General features: G+C 42.8%; 2 protein-coding genes across 2 annotated transcripts; one reads left to right on the forward strand and one right to left on the reverse strand.

The window, feature by feature from the left end:
* Positions 1–11529: 11529 nt before the first annotated feature.
* LOC143221706 (potassium/sodium hyperpolarization-activated cyclic nucleotide-gated channel 2) lies at positions 11530–18778 on the reverse strand. The gene is made up of 3 exons (XM_076447181.1): positions 15271–18778; positions 14931–15095; positions 11530–14189 (listed from the first exon to the last, which is right to left on the reverse strand). The coding sequence occupies exons 1-3, from the start codon at positions 15498–15500 to the stop codon at positions 12998–13000; spliced, it is 1587 nt and encodes a 528-aa protein (XP_076303296.1). The 5' UTR covers positions 15501–18778; the 3' UTR covers positions 11530–12997.
* On the forward strand, positions 16588–18488 carry LOC143216432 (uncharacterized). Its single transcript, XM_076439478.1, has 5 exons — positions 16588–16833; positions 17365–17547; positions 17812–17982; positions 18088–18177; positions 18282–18488. Exons 1-5 carry the CDS (start codon positions 16612–16614, stop codon positions 18408–18410), a joined length of 795 nt encoding a protein of 264 aa, XP_076295593.1. The 5' UTR covers positions 16588–16611; the 3' UTR covers positions 18411–18488.
* Positions 18779–19594: the final 816 nt, after the last annotated feature.

Consider the following 19594-nt stretch of genomic DNA (forward strand, 5'->3'; position numbering starts at 1 on the left):
TTGTTTTTGATTGTATCCGGAAAAATGGCAGAGAAGTGTACATGCGGTGCCGTCGGGCCTGTTAATCACCTACTTAGAAAATACTTGACGATTTTGTAAATTGCTCCGCGGCTCACGCTTGCATTATTTTACTTCGCTGGCTCATGCATTATTTCTTTGTGCAGATTGAATTGGATAGACTCACTGTTCTGGAATCCTCTTTTTAATATACTGTATATCTATTCTATATAATTTCTTTATTTTTAGACCGTGTTGTCTTCATGTATGAGGTTCTTCTGTAGTTCCACCTACTTTTCAGGGTCCAAGACTACGCTCGTGGATTTCGTGCAACCAGGCAATGAAAGGTGGCCGATCTTCAACATCGCCCCGGTTTTGACTCTTCTTTTCACCTCGGGCATCGTTATCGACACACGACGGTCTCATGTCGGATGATAAACCGTGCCGCCGCATGCTCGCGGAATAAACCACCATGATATAAGAGAGCGACCGTCACCGAACGAGTTATGGGAGCTCGTTGGACGTCCAGCAACAGGCACCGAAAGGAACCACAAGCGTGACGAGGGGTAAGCAGAAAGCAATTAAAGGTACGCCGCTGAACGTCCGGCCCGGAATCCGCCCCTTCACCGGCAGGTATTCCAGTGATATACAAGCCGACTGTCACGCTCATTCCATTATTCCGAACCCCTTCTCACCTGTTCCTGTTGTCGCATGGAAACATCCTGTTTGTCCACCGGTGACCATCAATTTGGAGATATGGCGAATTTCACTAGAAATTTCACGGAAATCAATCATTGAACGACCAATTTTTATGAACCTTCTTCGTCTACCTTTAAAAATTAAATTCTCTCATAATAAACATGCTATTTTCGATTGATTGTGAGATTATTAAACGAAATAATACATTTTTATACAACTTCTGTTTCTCACAGTTGACTCGGAACCTATTTATTCTGTGTAGAGATCCGCAGTCATAATTCAGCCGCTGAAAGAACGAGCCCGATCGATAGCCGTTCGCAAAAACTAATTAGTTTCAACGATCAAATCCATTTCATAAGCAGAGCTATTACGTCCAGTGATACCAGCACCAAGCGTCCACCAGGATGTTTATAAAAGTGAACGTAAGTCGCGCGAGCTGATCTGTAACCGAGGGACCGCAAATCTTTATGAGATAATCGGATTAACTTGCTGTATGACGTTGTGAAACATTTTTAAAGTTGGCCTGCGCAACAGTTAGGTCGTGAAGCAAAAGTTACTTTACTTGGTCGAGTCTGGAAAAGCGTGTGCCAGGAGAAATGTTGGTTGAAATCGTTCCGCCGTTACAATTTTAACGTCGATCAATCCTCCGATGAATTCTGAAAGTAATCGTAAGAACCAAAGAATTTATAGATATACAGGGTGTCTCAGCTGAAGGAGGTCACCTAAGTATCTCCTTTATTTTTAATGACACAAAAAATATTTATGGTATAATTTAAATGGTATCGAAGGAGGAATATCATAGAAGAACAATTTCTTTTATCCGGTTATTTTTTCGTAGTTTTTTCAAGGTCATCGTTATTTTTTTATCGGTAGAACTTTTTTTTTATTCCATGTTATAGCGGCTGAAAAAATACATTTGAATATGCTTAAGTCATGAACAATATATAATGCATACAATATATTTATTATATATTTTCCATCGCACTTCTAACATTGTTCTCCAACAGACAGTGATCATTTGGAAGAACCAGAGGCTTAAACGTTTTACAGAAAACTTCTTGTTGAACGAGGAACAAGTCGAAAGACCCCTTTACCAAGTAAAGTCTCGACTGGCAACAGAGAGGAAGTTCTCTGCCGAAGAAGTCGATAACGAGCTAAATGAGAGTCCCCGGGAACTTCGGCCATTTGTAATGGCGAATTATTCGTTCGAGGGCGTTACGGTACTGCAAGTCATAGTTTCTAAAGAGCACGAATATCTTTCATTATAGCCGGAGCAATACGCGACTCCCGAAGAAAAGGGGCGGGCGCATTTGACAGGGGGTTGAAGGGGGTTGAGAAGAGACTGTGCAGGGGTCTCGAGAAGTTTATGAATTTCGCGGGAGGTTGCCAGCACCATTACCACCACCGTTGCCATTCTGACGGGTGGTCTTTATAACTGGCGGGACGGGTTAGGTCTTATTGAAAACGAGCGGCGAAAATCTCGCGCCGCGAGTAATTTCCGCGCTCAGCTCGCAATGAAACGATCTACGTGAGATGAAAGTAATCAGGATCCGAGGGATAGCTGCCGTTCTCGGTGGCCGATCGCGTTTTTCTCGGCGAGAGACGCCGATCAAATGACTTCATTTACGATTCCGCGGTTGCGTCGCATTCCTGCTCACAATCGATGGAAATCTATGTCTCAATCGTTTATTCGACGGCGTTCCGGATCGACTATGAGCCAGTCTGGTATTCAGCAGAGCTAGCTTATCGTCCGGCCGCGAGTTTCTAATTTTTCTTTGTGTGAAAGTTGTTCTGCCAGGCCGATGCGATCCGGCAGGAAAAATAGTATGCTTGGAAGGTAACGCCGCTTCGATGGGAAATTGAACGATCGTGAAACTGTATGAGCCAGTTCTGCGTTGGATGTTATGAAAGCTGATTTTACTCCGATTGCTTCGAACAAACATATCGGAGAATGAAAAGCAAGACAGCGTTTTATTGCGAGTCGTCTACTGAACTCTTCGGCGAAGCTGTTTAGTAAATTAATTTATTATTTAGATTTTTTGGAATTCATTTTTCAGTAACAAATTGCACATCTTTATGAAAATGCACATATATTTTTATGTGATTCTGTTTAAGTGAATGTTCCATTCGTCTTTGATGACTCGTAATGCCGCACCGATCGGAATCCTATTAGCAGGCTTTTCAGAAAGGTGTTTTGAAATATTCTTTTCCATAACTATCGTAAAAGAAATTCTTATATTCTGTAAGCCAGAGCTGCATTAGTGGAAAAGCGGTCCAGGAAGGGAGAAAGTGGTGACACCGAGTGCTGTCTTTAGTGTAACGCGTGATTACACTCGCATTCGTCCTGCGTTTGAAAAGAACGAAAGAGAAAATGCTTTAGAAAATGCCTAGCGTAAGATTTATCTGAATACTTTCACTCTTGCATCGACTTGGAGCTAAATAGTAAAGAATTGGCACCAAAAAACTAAAAACTGCTTTGCGTCTTGTTATTTTATTTCTCATTTCACGTCTTTATTTTTCTCGTAGAATTAAAAAATGCAGCGAGAAACTGCATATAAATAAATGCAAAAATTCTTTTGATTCTCCATATACACATGATGTATCGATCGTCGTCCGACGATCGTCGCCGGGAACTTTGACATAGATTAATAACCGGGGGTGGCTTTTGTTCAGCACCCCTACGGTTCTTTTCCGCGGTCCGCCCCGTTTAAACGTCACCTCTTGCAAATCATGGCCCGTCCATATCTTCCGTTTTACCCACCAGTTGCAGTGAATGCCTGAACAGTGCGAAGATAATCGAGTGTTGGCTGCGGAACGAGCTGGATGAAGGTGAATTGCAGAAACATCCCTCTCTGCCGGTAGTCTCGTTAGCGCCGAGGGGTGGAGCACGGAACCAGCCGTCGAATTATGCAGATCAGTTGGTACGCTTAGGGTGACACGGAAGCACGCCGATACAAACGACGTTTGTTGCCCTATGCTCGCGGAGATTTAGCGAACCGAGGCCTGCGATACACGCGTAGGACCCATGACGGGTCGAACTGAGAGACCCTTGCGAATTATTTCGAATATAGACGCTACTAGACGCTGTTAGACACTACTGGACACTATTAAATACAGCTGGAATCATGGACAAAATTTTTCCAATTTATTTCAATCCACTGGATCTTTACGCAAAATAAAAATTGTCTACACCAATTGCAAGGGACAGGTACTAGAAATTTCTTTCCTTCTTTAAAGAATTCCCTTTGGAAAATCCCTTTGGACTCGAAGCAATTTTAATTCCGAAATCAAAACATATCTTTCAACCTAGAAGATTTAATTTCCACGTGATCTTTTTCATGCACATGAAATTCAGCCTGTTTTCTCATACGACATTTGAATTTTCAGCAATTTATTGAGTAGAGAAGAATTTAATAATTTAAAAACAGTTTCAACACAGTCACCATTTAAGTGCACAAAAGGTTAACAACTTCAAAACGCTTCAATTTCCTATTTTTTTCGAATCGCACCTCCTCGTTTTTCTCATAAATAATTACTGTATACCTCGTATACCGAGAGCTCAAAGATTCCGCGATAGAGAATGGTTCCCCTGGGTCGTCCGACGATGGATCGTGACGATCTTTTTATTCGGGGATTTTTTTGCGGGATCCCGCAAAAGAGAAGCAGGAAACCGGGGAGAGAGAGAGAGTTCGGTTCCTGGGTCCGCATGCCGTCACCCGTTGAGCGATAAACGGCGACTTTACCTCGGACAATGACGTTCAATGTAGCGTGACGGGATGATACGTTGCGGGTGCCCGACCGCCCGCTGGCAGGCTCCTATGGTCGCCGGCTATGGGGGCCGCACATCATTACCCACCGTTGTTGACACTACCTTATAAACGTCGTCATTCGGGCTCGGGGATGTGTGACGGACAGTCAACACCGTAATGCCAAGTCACGGTTGGGAGCCACCATTCGATAGGGGTAGCCGCGATTCCTTTCTATTGGCTGCCACGGCTGGCTACCGCGTCGCCTTTCAGACGATCATCATGATCGGCCGCCCGCGCGCAAACTCGTGTAATTCGCCGTCACACCGGAGGAATCTAGGTTCCGCGAATTACCCATCGGATCGCTACATCGTAACTTCCACACCTGTGCCAGGTGCTTATGTGTCTTATACTTCGAATGGCTTCGATTGGTTGTAGTTTAACTACACTTCATTGCGGTTGCAATAAGGATCTTGGAACAATTTTCATTGGAAGATTTATAATATTCATTACGTTTTCAATCTTTTCGCATTTCACAGATCATAAGCAAAAGCATACTCCATTATCGCACTTGTGCTAGGTGCAATCGTTCCGTATTGTGTTCATATGGATCCGATTGGTTGCAGTTTAACTGTGCATGCTATTGCATTTGTAATAAGGATATTGGTTGAACACGATTTATATACAGTAAAAGGAAATGGTTAGATTAATCATCGAAATGATCTTTCGTTCCGAGTACTTCGTTTATTGAATATGATTCATCTCATTGATGGCAAATCTTGGAAACAATTTTTTATAAATCAAGAATGACCCATTTTTCCAAAATTTCCACAAACTCTGATCAACAAAGCATGCCGAATCAATCAGCCTCGAAGCTCGTTTCAGCCGCCGCAAAACGTCACGAATCAGAAACGCGGGAAGAATGGTCGATCGACGCTGCTGGCCCTCCGCGGTAATCGAGAATAACTTAATCAAAGTCCATCCGAACCGAACGAGCACACAGCGTGTCCAACTGTAGAACCGGTCGCCGCATCGATTTCAATCCAATTTGCCCCGATCATTCGAAGAATTATCGGCTCGTTGCTCGAATCTCTCCCCTACTGCAAAAAAAAGAGAACGAGAGAGAGAGAGAGAGAGAGAGGAAAACAAGGCTGGTTGAAATATCCCCGATCCGCCAAAGAGAGGGTTGCTCCGCAGTACACATACATCCGATAGAAACGGAATATAAGCCTCGATAAATCGGGCGCGCAGTTAAAAATTGATACAGTAGTTTCGGAAGTGCACGGGGCCGCCGGTTAAGTTACGTATGTAGTCAACGGTAAACGGAAGCCCATATCAATAAGTATCGCTTGTACACCGGGATTCGTGTGTACGGAGAAAGTTACGGTCGAAGATAGTGACACAGGGGGGTGAGGCTAGAGAGAAAAAGAGAGATAGGAGAAAGGGGGTAGCAGGCCAAGCGCAAACAGGAGGAAGAGAGAAAGAGGGAGATGAGGAAGAACGAGTGATGCGGTTGTGGGAAAGGAGCAGGAGGAATAGGGGGGTAGAGCCGGGTGGCTTATGCGAGCAGGCAGGCTACCGTTGCTGGTGGTGGTGGTTTCGCGGCCGGGGGTGAAATAATGGGGGCGGACGAGCCCGAGTCGAAACATTGATGTTGCCCGGCGCGCTTACAAACACACCGACACCAATCGAGCATGGCCTTTCCTATAGAAAACCAATCCAGGGGGCTCCGTTAGCTAGGCGGCCGGTCGGTTTCAAAGGGTAGGGGGTCGGAAGGAAGACGGGGGTGGCAGGGTGAGGCCGATGGAAGGTGGAACAGCGGCTGGGAGAGGGCTGGAGGACTATGCGGGGGGAGGAAACTGAGGATATATATATACATAAATACATGTAAACATACATAAACATATATACATGCATGTACATACACATACGACATATATATATACGTATACAATATATGTCGTACAGCACTCTATGCCGTCGATGTGGCTCGTGTTTAACGCCCTTATAAATGTGTAATGCGTATGCTTGAGAGGGTGGGGGCGTACCCGCAACTCGCAAGCTCTCTCTCTCTCTCTCTCTCTCTCTCTGCGTATCGATAAACGATCAATCAACCGGTACACCTATGGACCAGACCAGCGAGAAGGGTAAAAGAGAAGCGGACGTTGGTGGCGGGGTGAAGGTGGCTGATTAGACGAAGAGGTGGAAGAAGAGGAGGAACGTCGGGGAGAGGATTCGCGAAAGGGATGAGAGTACGATGGTGGGCGAAGATGGGTATGTGAGAGAGGATGGAAGGGGTGGGAACGGAGAGAGATCGCGCGCGCAACGGACGTCGAAGAACAGAGAGAGAGTACTCTGACTGTGTAGAGTGGTGGGAGAGAGAGAGAGAAAGAGAGAGAGAGCGAGAAATGGTTCACGGCAAGAGAGCGCGGAGCAGGCTGGGGGAGGGTGGTGGCCCGCAGAGTATCGACCCACCGTGGAGGAGAACGTAGCTAGGGTCGCCGTCGCCGGGTTTTGTTGCTATATGTAGGTGTGCCTTCCGCGTTTCCGTCTATGAAGAACCTGGAGACCTTCGGGCAGACGGTACGGCGGGCCGAGACACGGGCGCGATGTCCGATTATGGTTTTGAGGTGGTATGATGGACTTCTACGGACTCGGACGAGAGTTGGCTGATGGTATTGTCTTGTTGAGGGCTTTGGATTGACGAGCTTCTGTAGATGAGTTAGGGGTCGGTCCAGGTGTGAATAGGTTGAGGATCATTAGCTGAGGATTTTTTAATATTGTTCCACGTTAAAAAACGATAAGAAAACAATGGTCAAATTTCGGAAGATTTTTAATTGTTCCATAGAAACACGGTTCAATGTAATGATTAAACTGTGGATTTTTATGCGAAATGAAGATTGTCCTTATGAACTCGTATACTATCCCCGTGCATTCTCCTTAGAACCGCACTCTAGTCGAACTTAACATTTTCCCGGGACGAAAGCTGGACCATCCTTTCCATCCCCTGGCGCATCCCAGCCAGGCCAGCAGCCAGTCTTATCTTCCCTATTTTCCCTTCTTCGCGGAGACGTCTCGCGGCCGGTAGACTGGGAGACAGGGAGACAGGGTGACAGAGAGACAGGGAGACACACGCCGCAGGAGAAGGCAAGCTGAACGAAGAACGAGAGATAGATAGATAGATAGACAGACAGAGAGGCAACCGATCCGAGTTACCAGCGACACGCCAGCATTCCGCAGGACGCGTCGCGATCCGAATCATTCACGCTCCGTTAAACGCGTTAACGACCCGGACCCGGTCGCGTTGGATGCTCTTCGTCAACGAGTAGAGACCGAAGATAGAAGACAGAGGAAGAGAGATAGAGAAAGAAAGCTCATCTTTCGATTCTTCGTTGTCCTGAACACAAGAGAGAAGGAAGGATCTACTCTATGAAGGTTCCGTCAGGGCCCACCCTCGGGGTTCGCGTCTTTTCATGCACCCTCGGTTACCTCACCGGGTTACCTCTCTCTCCCGCGACCCGTCCCCTTTTCGGTCGGGCACGCCGTTCAAGTGGGCATGGAGGGAACAATGGTTATCCAGGCGAGCGTGCTACGTGCCGCCAGCGGATCTCTGGCCATTGTGGGGTCAGGTGGGTCGCCAGTCGGCAGAGAGCCCGTTGGCTGGCTCCGCGGGGTGTGGCCACATAACCATAGCCGCAACGATCTCTCGTCTTCCTCCCCGTTGCTCCCCTCCTTTCTCTCTGTCCTCCCTCTTGTCTCGTTTCGGCGCTCCCTCTCTGTCCGATAACCACGCTCGCTTTATCTGTCCTGCTCCGGCCCGCACCGATAACCACGCTCTTCATCTTCATTTCTCTACCTTCCTCTGCCATTCTACATCTTGCTTTCTTCCCCTCTGTTTTTCTACGAATCTCTGTCTGCTCCTCTGATATCATCCTCTATCCTCCTCTATCTTTCTCTGACTCTCTGTCTGCTTCTCTGTCAAGCCACACCCGCCGATAACAATAGCTGACGCTCTCTTCATCTTCATCTCTCTACCTTCCTCTGTCACCCTATATCTACCACTGTCTTTCTCTGTGATCCTCTTTCTTCCTCCGTCTTTCTCCGACTCTGTCCCTCTGTCTGCTTCTTTGTCAAGCCACACCCGCTGATAACAATAGCTCGCGCTCTCTTTCTCGCTCGGTTACGCTGAACGCCCTCGCACGCGGATTTCGCCGTCACCTCGAGGTAGGGATACGCGATGCGCGTACGCCGCGCGGAGCTACCAAGCAGGCGCATCGCCGACCTATTACAATGGCCAGCCCTCCTAAGCGGTTCATTGTCATCGGCCCCCGGGGCTCTCTCTGCCCATGCGTCGATGCGCACAAACCATTGTCTTGCCCCGATGGGCGGCACTTGCCTCATCGCGACGCCATCGGCTACTAACGGAGAGACCGGTGCACAACTCTCCAGGATCCTCATTTATAGTAATGTCAATAATTAAACTGTGTTTTCTGGATAAGACGCCCCGAACGATCAGATAATTGCGGAACCGCGTGTCTGGAGATCGGAATTTGCGATTCGGGGTCTTCTTTGCGGTTCCTAAATGCGGCGCGGCTTGAATTTGGGATATGAGTCCGTTGAGTTAGGCTTCGCCTGGCTTTATGGGATTTTAATGTTTGAGATTTTCATACTGTGGAATGCGTTAAGTGTTGGGTTTGTCAGTTAGGCGCCTTTCGGGTTTTTGCTTATTAATATTGAGTGTAGAATCAATAATGCTCAATTGAAGTGTCCTGCATTGCGATCGATAATCCTATTAATCCAACAGCCATGTTTTCGTAATTATATAATTCGATTAACTGGAGTTCTATATAAATGGACCTGCAATATACGCACTTTTGATGTTTCCATGGATACGAAATTCCTATTGAAATCTAAGAGAACTGTGCAAGAGCTCGCTGAAATTGTCTTATTTTAGAAGTTTATTTAGTCTGACATTGAACGTCTGAATCTCCTTGCTCCATGAAAGTTCCCAGAAAAAGACGCAGACATAATGATCGCTAAACCGCACCATTTGCACAGTTCAGTCTGAGCACATCGGCTTAACAACATTCAGAACCAGGCAGTAGTCGGAGGATTCTCCGGGGTCGCGTCAAGTTCGTCCAAAAATCCTGTGCTAGCACTTGAATCCTTTTTAACGCGTTGCGCTCTCCTCGAAAGGAGGATCTGAAACGCACAGAGCCGCGCATTAACGCGAGGCCACTGCTCTAAATAGATGGGCACCATGAACGGGCGCTAGCCGCCATTCGAGCATTTTCCCAGCGTTTATAATTTCAAGAAATAAAAACCGTTTGGAGGGGACGATTCAGCGAGTTTATCCCGGGGATGGTAAATGCGGATGGATAAGTGAATCCCTCAAAATTAGACGAGACAATGGAAAATATCGAAAATGAGGACTTGCATTTATTAGGTGGTTAAATCAATTCGCAGCCATTCCTTCAATAATTCATTTACAGGGACTCAAAGATACTTCTTGACAATTTTACGAAATTGTTGTAATTCTTTTCTTCTAGGCTATAATAGCCCGTGTCGACGATTTGCGTGGAATTGGGGCCCATTTTCCGGTGATCCGGGGGGGATCGAGAACGAAATCTCGCGCGGTATGAAAACAGAACTCGGCTCCGGCGGTGAAAATCGTATTCATTAATAACGGGGTGCGTATCATTGGATCGCTGCACGTAGATATCCGAGTAGAACCGGTCGGAATGGCTCCGGACATGCGAATCTCTGCAGATAAGCGGGCCCTGGTCGAGTAAATCAGATCCGTCCCCATCGTCGCGGCTTGTTCTGAAAGTAATATAGAGGGACAGCAGGGACAATCAACCTTGAGCCTTACGAGCATTAAAGGTAACGATCGCCAGATTCTAGCCAGCATTAACGAACCCTGACGTCAAAACGCAGCTCGCCCCGAGCGTAAATATGGGATCGCGCTTTCGCCCAGACGCGATCTACAGCTGCGCTCTTTCAGACACCTTATCTGTGCTGCACCATGAGCACCATGAGCTCCGTACAACGACTGCACCATGCTATGATCGACCTCGGATGCGATTGGCGCTTTTACGGCGAATTAATGTGACGATCTTTGCTCGATACGCTGATAATACTCGTTTCCTGATTTTTTTGATTAGCTTATCGTAAGAGCCGGGTTTATTACTCGAGATTCCAGGTACTTCGCCAGATTGTCCCATATCCAATAGGAATCGCGGTACAGCGATCGTGTTAATTTTTAGTACATTTTCAGTATTACTTAATAAATATTTTGATTGGACACAAAAATTCCGCAACCGATATGTAGGGTAAGGTTGCTCAAGTCGTCCCCCTTAAGAAAAAAACCGTGTAAAACTTAGGATTTATCAAATGAATAGAAATTAAATGTGTTATTCAGAACTAGTGTTAATATTGTTGTTACTTATTATAACGAAATTATAAAATCTATATGCTCTCTCTTTCACGTAAAATAAACTAAATCTTTAAAAATTTACATCGGTACGACTAAAGGAATCGGTTTCCTAAGTCTATAAGAATAATTAAAACATATTTTTCATTAATCTGTTTACATGACATATAGGTATTCAGTTAGTACAGACATGCCGTACAAATTTTTTTGTTCTTTTGATTTGCATTTCAAGCATTGAATCATGTTTTCCTCCCGATCTTCTCCACAAATAAAACAAAACCGATCGCTTTTCTTCTTTTTAATTTTTGATGCCAATTCCTTTTTATTAATTACTGCGTTTCTTTTATTTGCCGCGTTTTTTATGTTTTCTTTATTTTGTGTTGACGTTATTTCGACTGACGAGGTAGTACGACATAGGAATCTCATATGGGTACGACTCAAGACACGGCACAAGTTAAATTTAAAAAGTAAACATAATCTAACTGAATAAAATCAATACGATTTCGTTTCGACCAAACGATTATGTAAATTCTACTGAATTTACATTTAATAAGGAACATAATTTTATCTTTACTAACTACCAAACGTATGAAGAAAGTTATAAGAAAATTGATATAAACTTACTTGATGACAGGATTTATAATGAGGCTGGTTTATGGCAGACAATAATACGTAAAGCAACTTGGTTGACTCAGATGTATATTTGTTTGCCGTTGTATGCGCTGTTGTCGCTGTAGTTCGTTCAAAATTCAAGTGGTACGACTTAAGCACTGGTACGACTTGAGCAACCTTGCCCTACATTATTAGGGGTAGTTTCTTAAGGGAACATTCAAGAACGTGTTATCTTTAGGAATTTCTTGATGTGCAATTTGTATCTACGGGTTGATAATTGCAGGTTCAACTTCCATCAGTTTCCTATACCCACAAAAGAAAATCCGCTTTGCAAAGGGTTGATTTAATTCGAAAAATTGGACCGCAGTAATTTCTGGAAGATCACGCGAAGCAAAGCTGCAATTTTGTATGCCGATATTGTCTATGGATTCCGGGAGAGTTTGCTTTATGGGATACCGTAGCAGAAGGTCGTGAGTGCGTCGATGATTCCTTCAACCCGGTGCACGCACCATGAGAGATGACTAAATCACGCGTTGCCCTTTTTTCCCCTCCCGATGTTCACATTGGTTTCGCGATCGACGTAACGGGTCGTCTTACCCTGCGAAATTGCAGTCCTGTCTGTCCAGAGCGGCGCGATCCCCTCGATCACTGCCGGAGGATCCTGGTCTACTGTTACAACACGCAAAAATGACCGCAATTGCGCCAATAAATCTTCCGCGCTAATGCCAGCCCAGGAGAAACAGTTATCAGATCCTCGAGATGTAATGGAGCTTTAACAATTTTCCCGGCTATTATCTCCGGCGCTCATTAACGATTCGTTGAACTTGATGGTTCTAACGGAGTTTCGCTATAGGCTGGTATTACTATAACAATATATTAGGGGTCTACGCATTTTACACGGTCGTAACGAACGTAATGCGTGCAACGAATGAAGAAATTTCTGTCAATTAGTTTCCGATGGGTTTCGCAGAACCTAACGCTACCGGACGGATTGAAATGATCCATCATCGATTTTTCGTCGATCGAAGATTCATCAACTTCATTCATGAACAGAGCTATATTCATTACAGCTATATTGCAGGTTTTATACGACGAAAATGAAATACACAGAACTGTATAAGCTGCTAGAAAAACTTTAAAGTATTGTTATATAATTTTCAATCTATTAAACATATTAGTAGATCAAATACATCTCTGTCATAGTCCTGGTTATTACAATTAAGGTAGAAAAACTTTATTTTGCATAGAGCTTAAAAGAATACAATCTACCCAAACTAATTGAATTAAACGCCGATAGCACAAGCTGTTGCTTAACAACGCATAAATAAAGACAGCTGCCGTTAAGTAAAATATCAATATCAATTAACAATCAAGCGGCACCATCATCCCATTACACGTATACACGAACGATTCCCTGAACTGTGGGAAGCCTAAGTGAATTACAGCTATGAACACCCTAAGATTAACATTCTTCGACTCCTCCTATTCTTGCAACACGTTGCTAAACAATCTACTGAGCGTTCAGAATCATCGTCTTCTCGTGCCTCTCGATAGCAATCTTCTTGATCCTCTCCCACAGCATGGGATAAGGATGAATGGTCCTAGCAAAGTCGGCCCTGTTCAGCCGATAGAGCTCGCACACCTCAACAGCGACGACACTGGCAACCCGAAGTTCATTGGGCATAACAAGAGCAACTTCCCCAAAGTGTGCGCCATCCTCTAAATGACAGACCTCCTTTCCAGAATTAGTATAAATAGCAACAGTCCCGGTAGCAATAAAATACATGCAATCTCCAGGCTGATTGGCTCTGACAATCACATCGTTGGTAAGGAAAATCTCTGACTTCAACAATCCAACAATCCTCCCAAGCAACGAAAGAGGAAGATTGTTAAAGAAAGTGACGTTCTCGACGAGCTTGCGACAAGAGTGCATGCTGATCTCGTGTTTCATTTGTGAAGATAGTGTATGCATGATTTCAGACTCTCTAAAGAACCTGCGTTGGAAGTGGAACTCATAGTACTGGATGATTCTAGTTTGAGTGTGATATGGTAGGTGCATGTGTCTCATGTACTGTCTTAATTGTGCCATAGTAGCTTGGTATTTAAGACGGGAGCTGTTGGTGCCCTTGAAGAACTGCATCACGCGGCCTACCAAAATCCAAGGTGTTATAATACCAACAACTTGTAGAATGATGATCAGATACAAGTCCGCCATGTCAGAGATGTTCGACTGAAGCAGCCCGGACTTGGTGAAAGTTGTGACAGCGCGCAGCATGGCCTTTAAGTATTGTTCAGGCTTGGGCAGGTGCCACAGGTCCTGCTCCATCAGCCAAGAACTGCTTCTAGGTGGTTTAGGTTCTCCCATAGACGTCACTGCCACAGGGAGTAAGAAGAAGCAGCAGGCTTGCCAGTGCAAGCTGATCAACAGCCAGTAGATCACGATACAAAACTCGTAGAGGGCCAATGGGATGTCCAATGCGTGGACCATTCTGACTATGTGCGAACTTAAAGAGGCTGCACGGAACACGCAGATCAAGGATGCCACTTTGCGGGTTACTCGCAGCTCGTTCCACTTCGTTATGAAGAACACGTCCGTGGGAAACGAGCCGAGAAAATCGGGAATGAATGTGCTCGCTATGATGTATCTTTTCGCGATCTTCCGTTTTTCTAGGACCACTTTGTGTTCTTCCTCATCCATGTATCTGGAACGTTAGGGAAACGATAATATTAGAAAAATTTTTGGTTTACTTTTAGCTTAATCCTCTTTGCTGAAATTCGTAAATTCGAATGTTGAGTATGACTCGAATTGATTCATTGATGATATAAGATGATTCTATCTCTAATTAGTAGAGATCCCGCATTTCTCAAACAGGTGATCAGAAATCCCCCAAATTTCGTGGGACTATGCGTGTAATCAAAATTGCGCGAATGACGACGCGCAAGATGAACTATGTCGATGTTGCATTGATACTAACTATTATCCTACAAGCATAGAGGCTGAACGAGCTTTTCCAGGATATCTTTAAAATTACTTGAGGAGCAACCTAGGAGATACAACAATTAATAGTCTTTGCTTTTTACGATCATATGTTCAAAGTTCTAGAAATGAAAACTTTGTTTTATAATTTGAACATTTTTCTGATTTTAATTTAATCATAGTTTTATTTACAGACAGCTCGTGTATACATATATATATAGTTCATTAAATATCAATTTTCTCCTGTTTTAGGAAATTACGATTCATAAAAAAATTCTAAGCACTGAAAACGTAAAATAAATCGTAGGGCAAGGGGTTAAATATATATTAGATGGAAGAACTAAATCCTTAGACCCACGGGTATGTGGTACGGGTATATAAATCCCACATCTATCCCGCGGGATTGAAAATGGCGCGAATTGCTAACCCTAGGCATAGCCTACTTCAGATTTCTATGAATCCTTACCCAGTTTGAAACTTGACTACCATGTCCATGATGCATAACACTAGCAAGAAGTTCTTCACGTAGCTCCAGGATATTGGTATACTGATCATTTCGAATGAGGCTTGGTACGGGAGCAGTATCATCATGATCGTCATTGTAACGATCATCAGGAAGTCCCAATAGTAGCTGGAATAATGCGACAAGTTAGACGATTGTGAAACAATACGAACATTTCGAGGGACATTGATGTGCATAAAAAAACTGATGCAAAAATCAAGTCCATCTCTATTTTGGAATTTTATCGGACTGTGGTATAATAATTAACGTGCTGGGAACATGGTTAAATTAGAACGATATCTACCTAAACATACTGAAAGGGTGAATGATGTGCATATAACTTCTCAGTTGCCGGCGTTTTTCAGACATTATGAAGGCTGTGCTTCCCAAATATTTTCGAGCACCTGGATTCTTATGGGAAGCCATGATTAACATACGAAAATAATCGTAGATTTTTCGGAAAGGTCCCCGGCCAGGATGGAAAAATACATCCTCTTCCCTTGGAATTTCGCAGGAGTGCTCCACGTGCAGCATGACTGAACGATTGATCTAGAAGTTAATAATTTGGCAAGTTGAGATTCCTGTGCAGGGTTACGCCGTCGAGAGATGACTATTATAGAATCAAGTTGAAAGCTGCATGCTTCAGTTGATTACATCCGCGTCATAATAGAACGTTTATTGCAAATATTGAGTGAGTGGTACGACTGATGAGAATGTATAATCGATGACTGAAAGAAAGCATGAACTATGTGTGATATGTCTGAAGGAAAGTATGAGAACAGAAGTGAAATAAATAAATGCGAGACGTGTGTGTAAATGTTTAGAAAGAAGCGAACCGCCAAACGGAACCGTCGAAAGAGTTTGTGCAATAAAATATATACAATATCAAAGTCAGAAAAGATTGGATTATTTATTATAAGCTAAGTCTTTACAAACATAACGATTTGTAATTATATCATACCGTTTACGTGTTAAAAACAAAAGCTTTCTAATTAGTATTAACGTGTACCTAATAGCCAACTACATTGCAATAAATTTGTTTTTTTATTGCTGAGTTAATGTTTCAGTGATATTTGAGTATTAATCTTTAGAGAACTGCGGAGAGAGTTGAGAATTATCTGAATTGCTTATAGAGGGATATCGGATAAATTATTCACTTGAACAAATTGATAACTGTTGAATCAAAATATTAATACTTGTAACAATGTTATTTCTAATGCGAAAGAATTCATTCTTCCAAAGAATATTTAAAATTTGAACTGCAAGCGCCATCAGCAGGAAATGAGTCGAACTAGGAAGCAGATGTTTCAGACGAGCCAATGTTGGAACTCCGCCTGTGCTGTTCTGTGCCACCGACGAGCTACTTCGTTGGTTCTACCGTAGATGACGCCACCGATTTCTTCCTAATTAAATCACTCCACGATTTAATTCAATATTCCAAGCAATAATTATTACTACATGATATGAACAAATCAAACTTTAGGAAATAAATGTATGGTTGCACATATTTTCTTCACTTTACTTTATTCGTCTCGCTTACAACGAACTAGAAAACGAATGAATAAAAGTATGACACGAATTTTGGTATTCTTTATTTACTTTCATTTGTTTATTTGTCTCAGCAAAATTCAGGTCTCGGGAACACATGAATTGGAACACATTTTTCACCGGTGCAAAACACCACGGAACCAGCAAAAGCGAGGATGAACCGGAAACGGAAGACGAGGATGTCACCGACAGCAATGTCACCGTTTCCACGGAAAAAATGTCACATTTCCTCGGAAAGCGGTTCCAGGAGGCCCCTGGCGGTCACTTCTCCCAAAAATGCATTCGGACCATTTTCCTAACGAGCAATGCAACAACGTTCGTGAGTAAAAAAATAAAATTATCATTAGCAAATAAGTCTCGTAGTACCTTAATAATGGCACCACTGGCAATCTTCATTCACCAATTAATTTTACTCTGCGATCAATTTTGCTAATCTTGACTAGTGATGGCGTGCAAAATCACTAACCGCAAAATCACGGTCTTGATTTTAACTTCATTCACGCCGTGATCGTGATTTTTTAATTTAAAGTGGATTTGCTGTGGATTAAAATTCTTTGTTTCGATTGAATTAGTTCTTTTTTTAAATACATCAATTATCTCGCACAAAAATGTCTGCATACAACGTAAATTTAAAATTACGTTACGTTTTCTGCATATAACGTAAACTTACTTCGTTTAATTCTTGTACAAAGTTTTAGAAAATACCAATGCATTACCTACCAATTATGCGAAACGCAAATGATAGACCGAGAAACGTTTTACAAATCTAGAAAATTTGTCTTTCATAAAAAAAAAATATTAGATCTTATGCTCTGACCGTTGCTTCTAACTTTTCTTACAATAAATAAAGCTTGCAGGCATAGTTGGTGTTGTGACGTCAGTGTGGACCCTCACTGACGACAGAATAATGTCCAGATTGATTGGACACCGGATTTTCCTCATCACTTTATTGTTCGTTGGTCTGATTGGATCTCTCGCTTCTTTACTCGGAATAATTGGCTTAGTCCAAAAACTAAAGAAGTACTTGAAGATCGTTGGTTCAACTCTACTATTATTATTAAGAAACATTGTAACACGCAACCTACCGACAATTATTTAAAATTTCTTAAAATTCTATGATCCATAGTCAAAGATATGATAATTTCAATCGTGAATCAGTAAATCAACAATCTCGTTTAAAAGAAGGTTTCGAAGCTTTTTTTTTGGCAAAATATAGTATTTCAGGAATCTGTTAATAATTTTTCGGTAGGTAAAGTGTTAATGGATCACTATATAGAGTATTATTATTTAATTCCAGTACATATTTCTTTGCCTACTGTTCCTCTGCGTTATCTTCGTAACTGCTATATCGAGCTTCTGGATCATCGAAGAAATTCTAAGAAATGTTCACACAGACATGGTCACCGCCATGAAAAACTATGATTCCTCATCGTCGAGTAGAAGATCATGGGACAGTACCCACAGATATGTAAGAGACCAATTCCTTATGCCAACCATATTATAATGTCCATCTTTCACCTTACCTTTTCATACCTCTTCGAATATTAAATATTAAAAAAGAACTGTATTTTAGCTGAAGTGTTGTGGGATTCAGTCCTCGCGTGATTGGATCAAGTATGACATTAGTATCCCGAAGAGTTGCTGTGCTACAGTCATTGAAGAAGTAATTACTTTGGCGATTTATTAAATTTTATCGAATGAGAGCTGATGTCTCTAGCTTTATTAATCGATTTCTTCAAATATTTGATTTGTTATTAATGTTTCTAGTGTATAAAAATTACGGAAGCTGTAGCCTTCAAATCCGGATGTCTTCAAAACGCTGCGCTTTTGTTGAAATCGCATGTCCATGCCATAAGCATAACAGCCCTGCTGATTTTTCTGATCCTGGTAAGATAAAAGATAAACGACGAATGTAGGCTTCAGAAATTTATTTAACCCTGCTTTGGAAATGTGTTAAACCACTGCATAAAATCTCTTTACTGTTTATCACGAAGCTCTTCAAAAATCAAGTGCTTAATAACATTGATTTAGTTTTAAATATTATTCGTGGTATATATCGGAAAAATAATTTTTATCAGGCTTATTAAAGAAAAGTCACCCTGATCCACATGGACCCGTAATCTTTTGCAGGAACATAAATCCTAAGAGGGTGGAGGAAATTCGAGGCTTCACAATTTTACTATCTTTTCTCTTTCAAACAAACAATCCAAATTTAATTGTTTTCTTTCAGTTAATTAATTTCTCCCTCGCCCTCGGCATCCTGTTCAGAATAAAGAAACGTCGATCCAGCCGCCGAGAATCATCCTAACTCTAACTATGTCGAAGAACACCCCTAAAGAGGCTGAGGGCGAAGGATCGATGCACGAGGATCGAAAAGACAAAATGACAAACTGCCCGATGAAACGTTTTCCCGTTTTTATTATCATATATAGATCATATATTTTCTGAAAACACTTAATATATTGTACTTATGATAGTAATATTGTAAGTTATTGGACATGGTGGTTGGGTGGCGGCACGGCGTGTGCCTGTCATGGCGGCGATTCGTCGATTAGAATTCAACTTATTTTTTTTTCATCATTTTCCTGTTATCTTTGTTCCTTCTTTTCTTTTTTGAAAACACTTTCGAGAGCTTCTGCGACACGACCGTGGATCTTTGGATCGTCGACGAACGCCGGGAGAAAAAAATACATTTATAAAAAATTGTCTCTGGCCGTCGTGCTCTGTCAGTCCTCGAAAGGGTTCCCGAAACGAGACTTTTAACTTGTAGATTTTGTTTTTTGCTTTCGTGAAATCGATGAATGGCGGGGGCGGGGGGAGGGAGGGGAAGGGCAGAGTCCCGACAACATGACGTACTCCCAATTCGTTCGTTGCGAGACGACAAAAATGTATTGACATCGTTAATAATAACTCGTTGAACGCGATACAGATCTGTCTTTATCTCTCCTAATCGGCCAGATACCGTAAGTACCTGTGCTTGCACCTGTTTGTCCACGAATTCTCGGCTAATTCACCGTTCCCTTGTATACATATACATGTGTACATATAAATACATATAGATCCACCTGTCCACTTGTGCA

Source organism: Lasioglossum baleicum, chromosome 2 (genome assembly GCF_051020765.1).
Source record: "Lasioglossum baleicum chromosome 2, iyLasBale1, whole genome shotgun sequence".
In the NCBI taxonomy this organism is placed as follows: Eukaryota; Metazoa; Arthropoda; class Insecta; order Hymenoptera; family Halictidae; genus Lasioglossum; species Lasioglossum baleicum.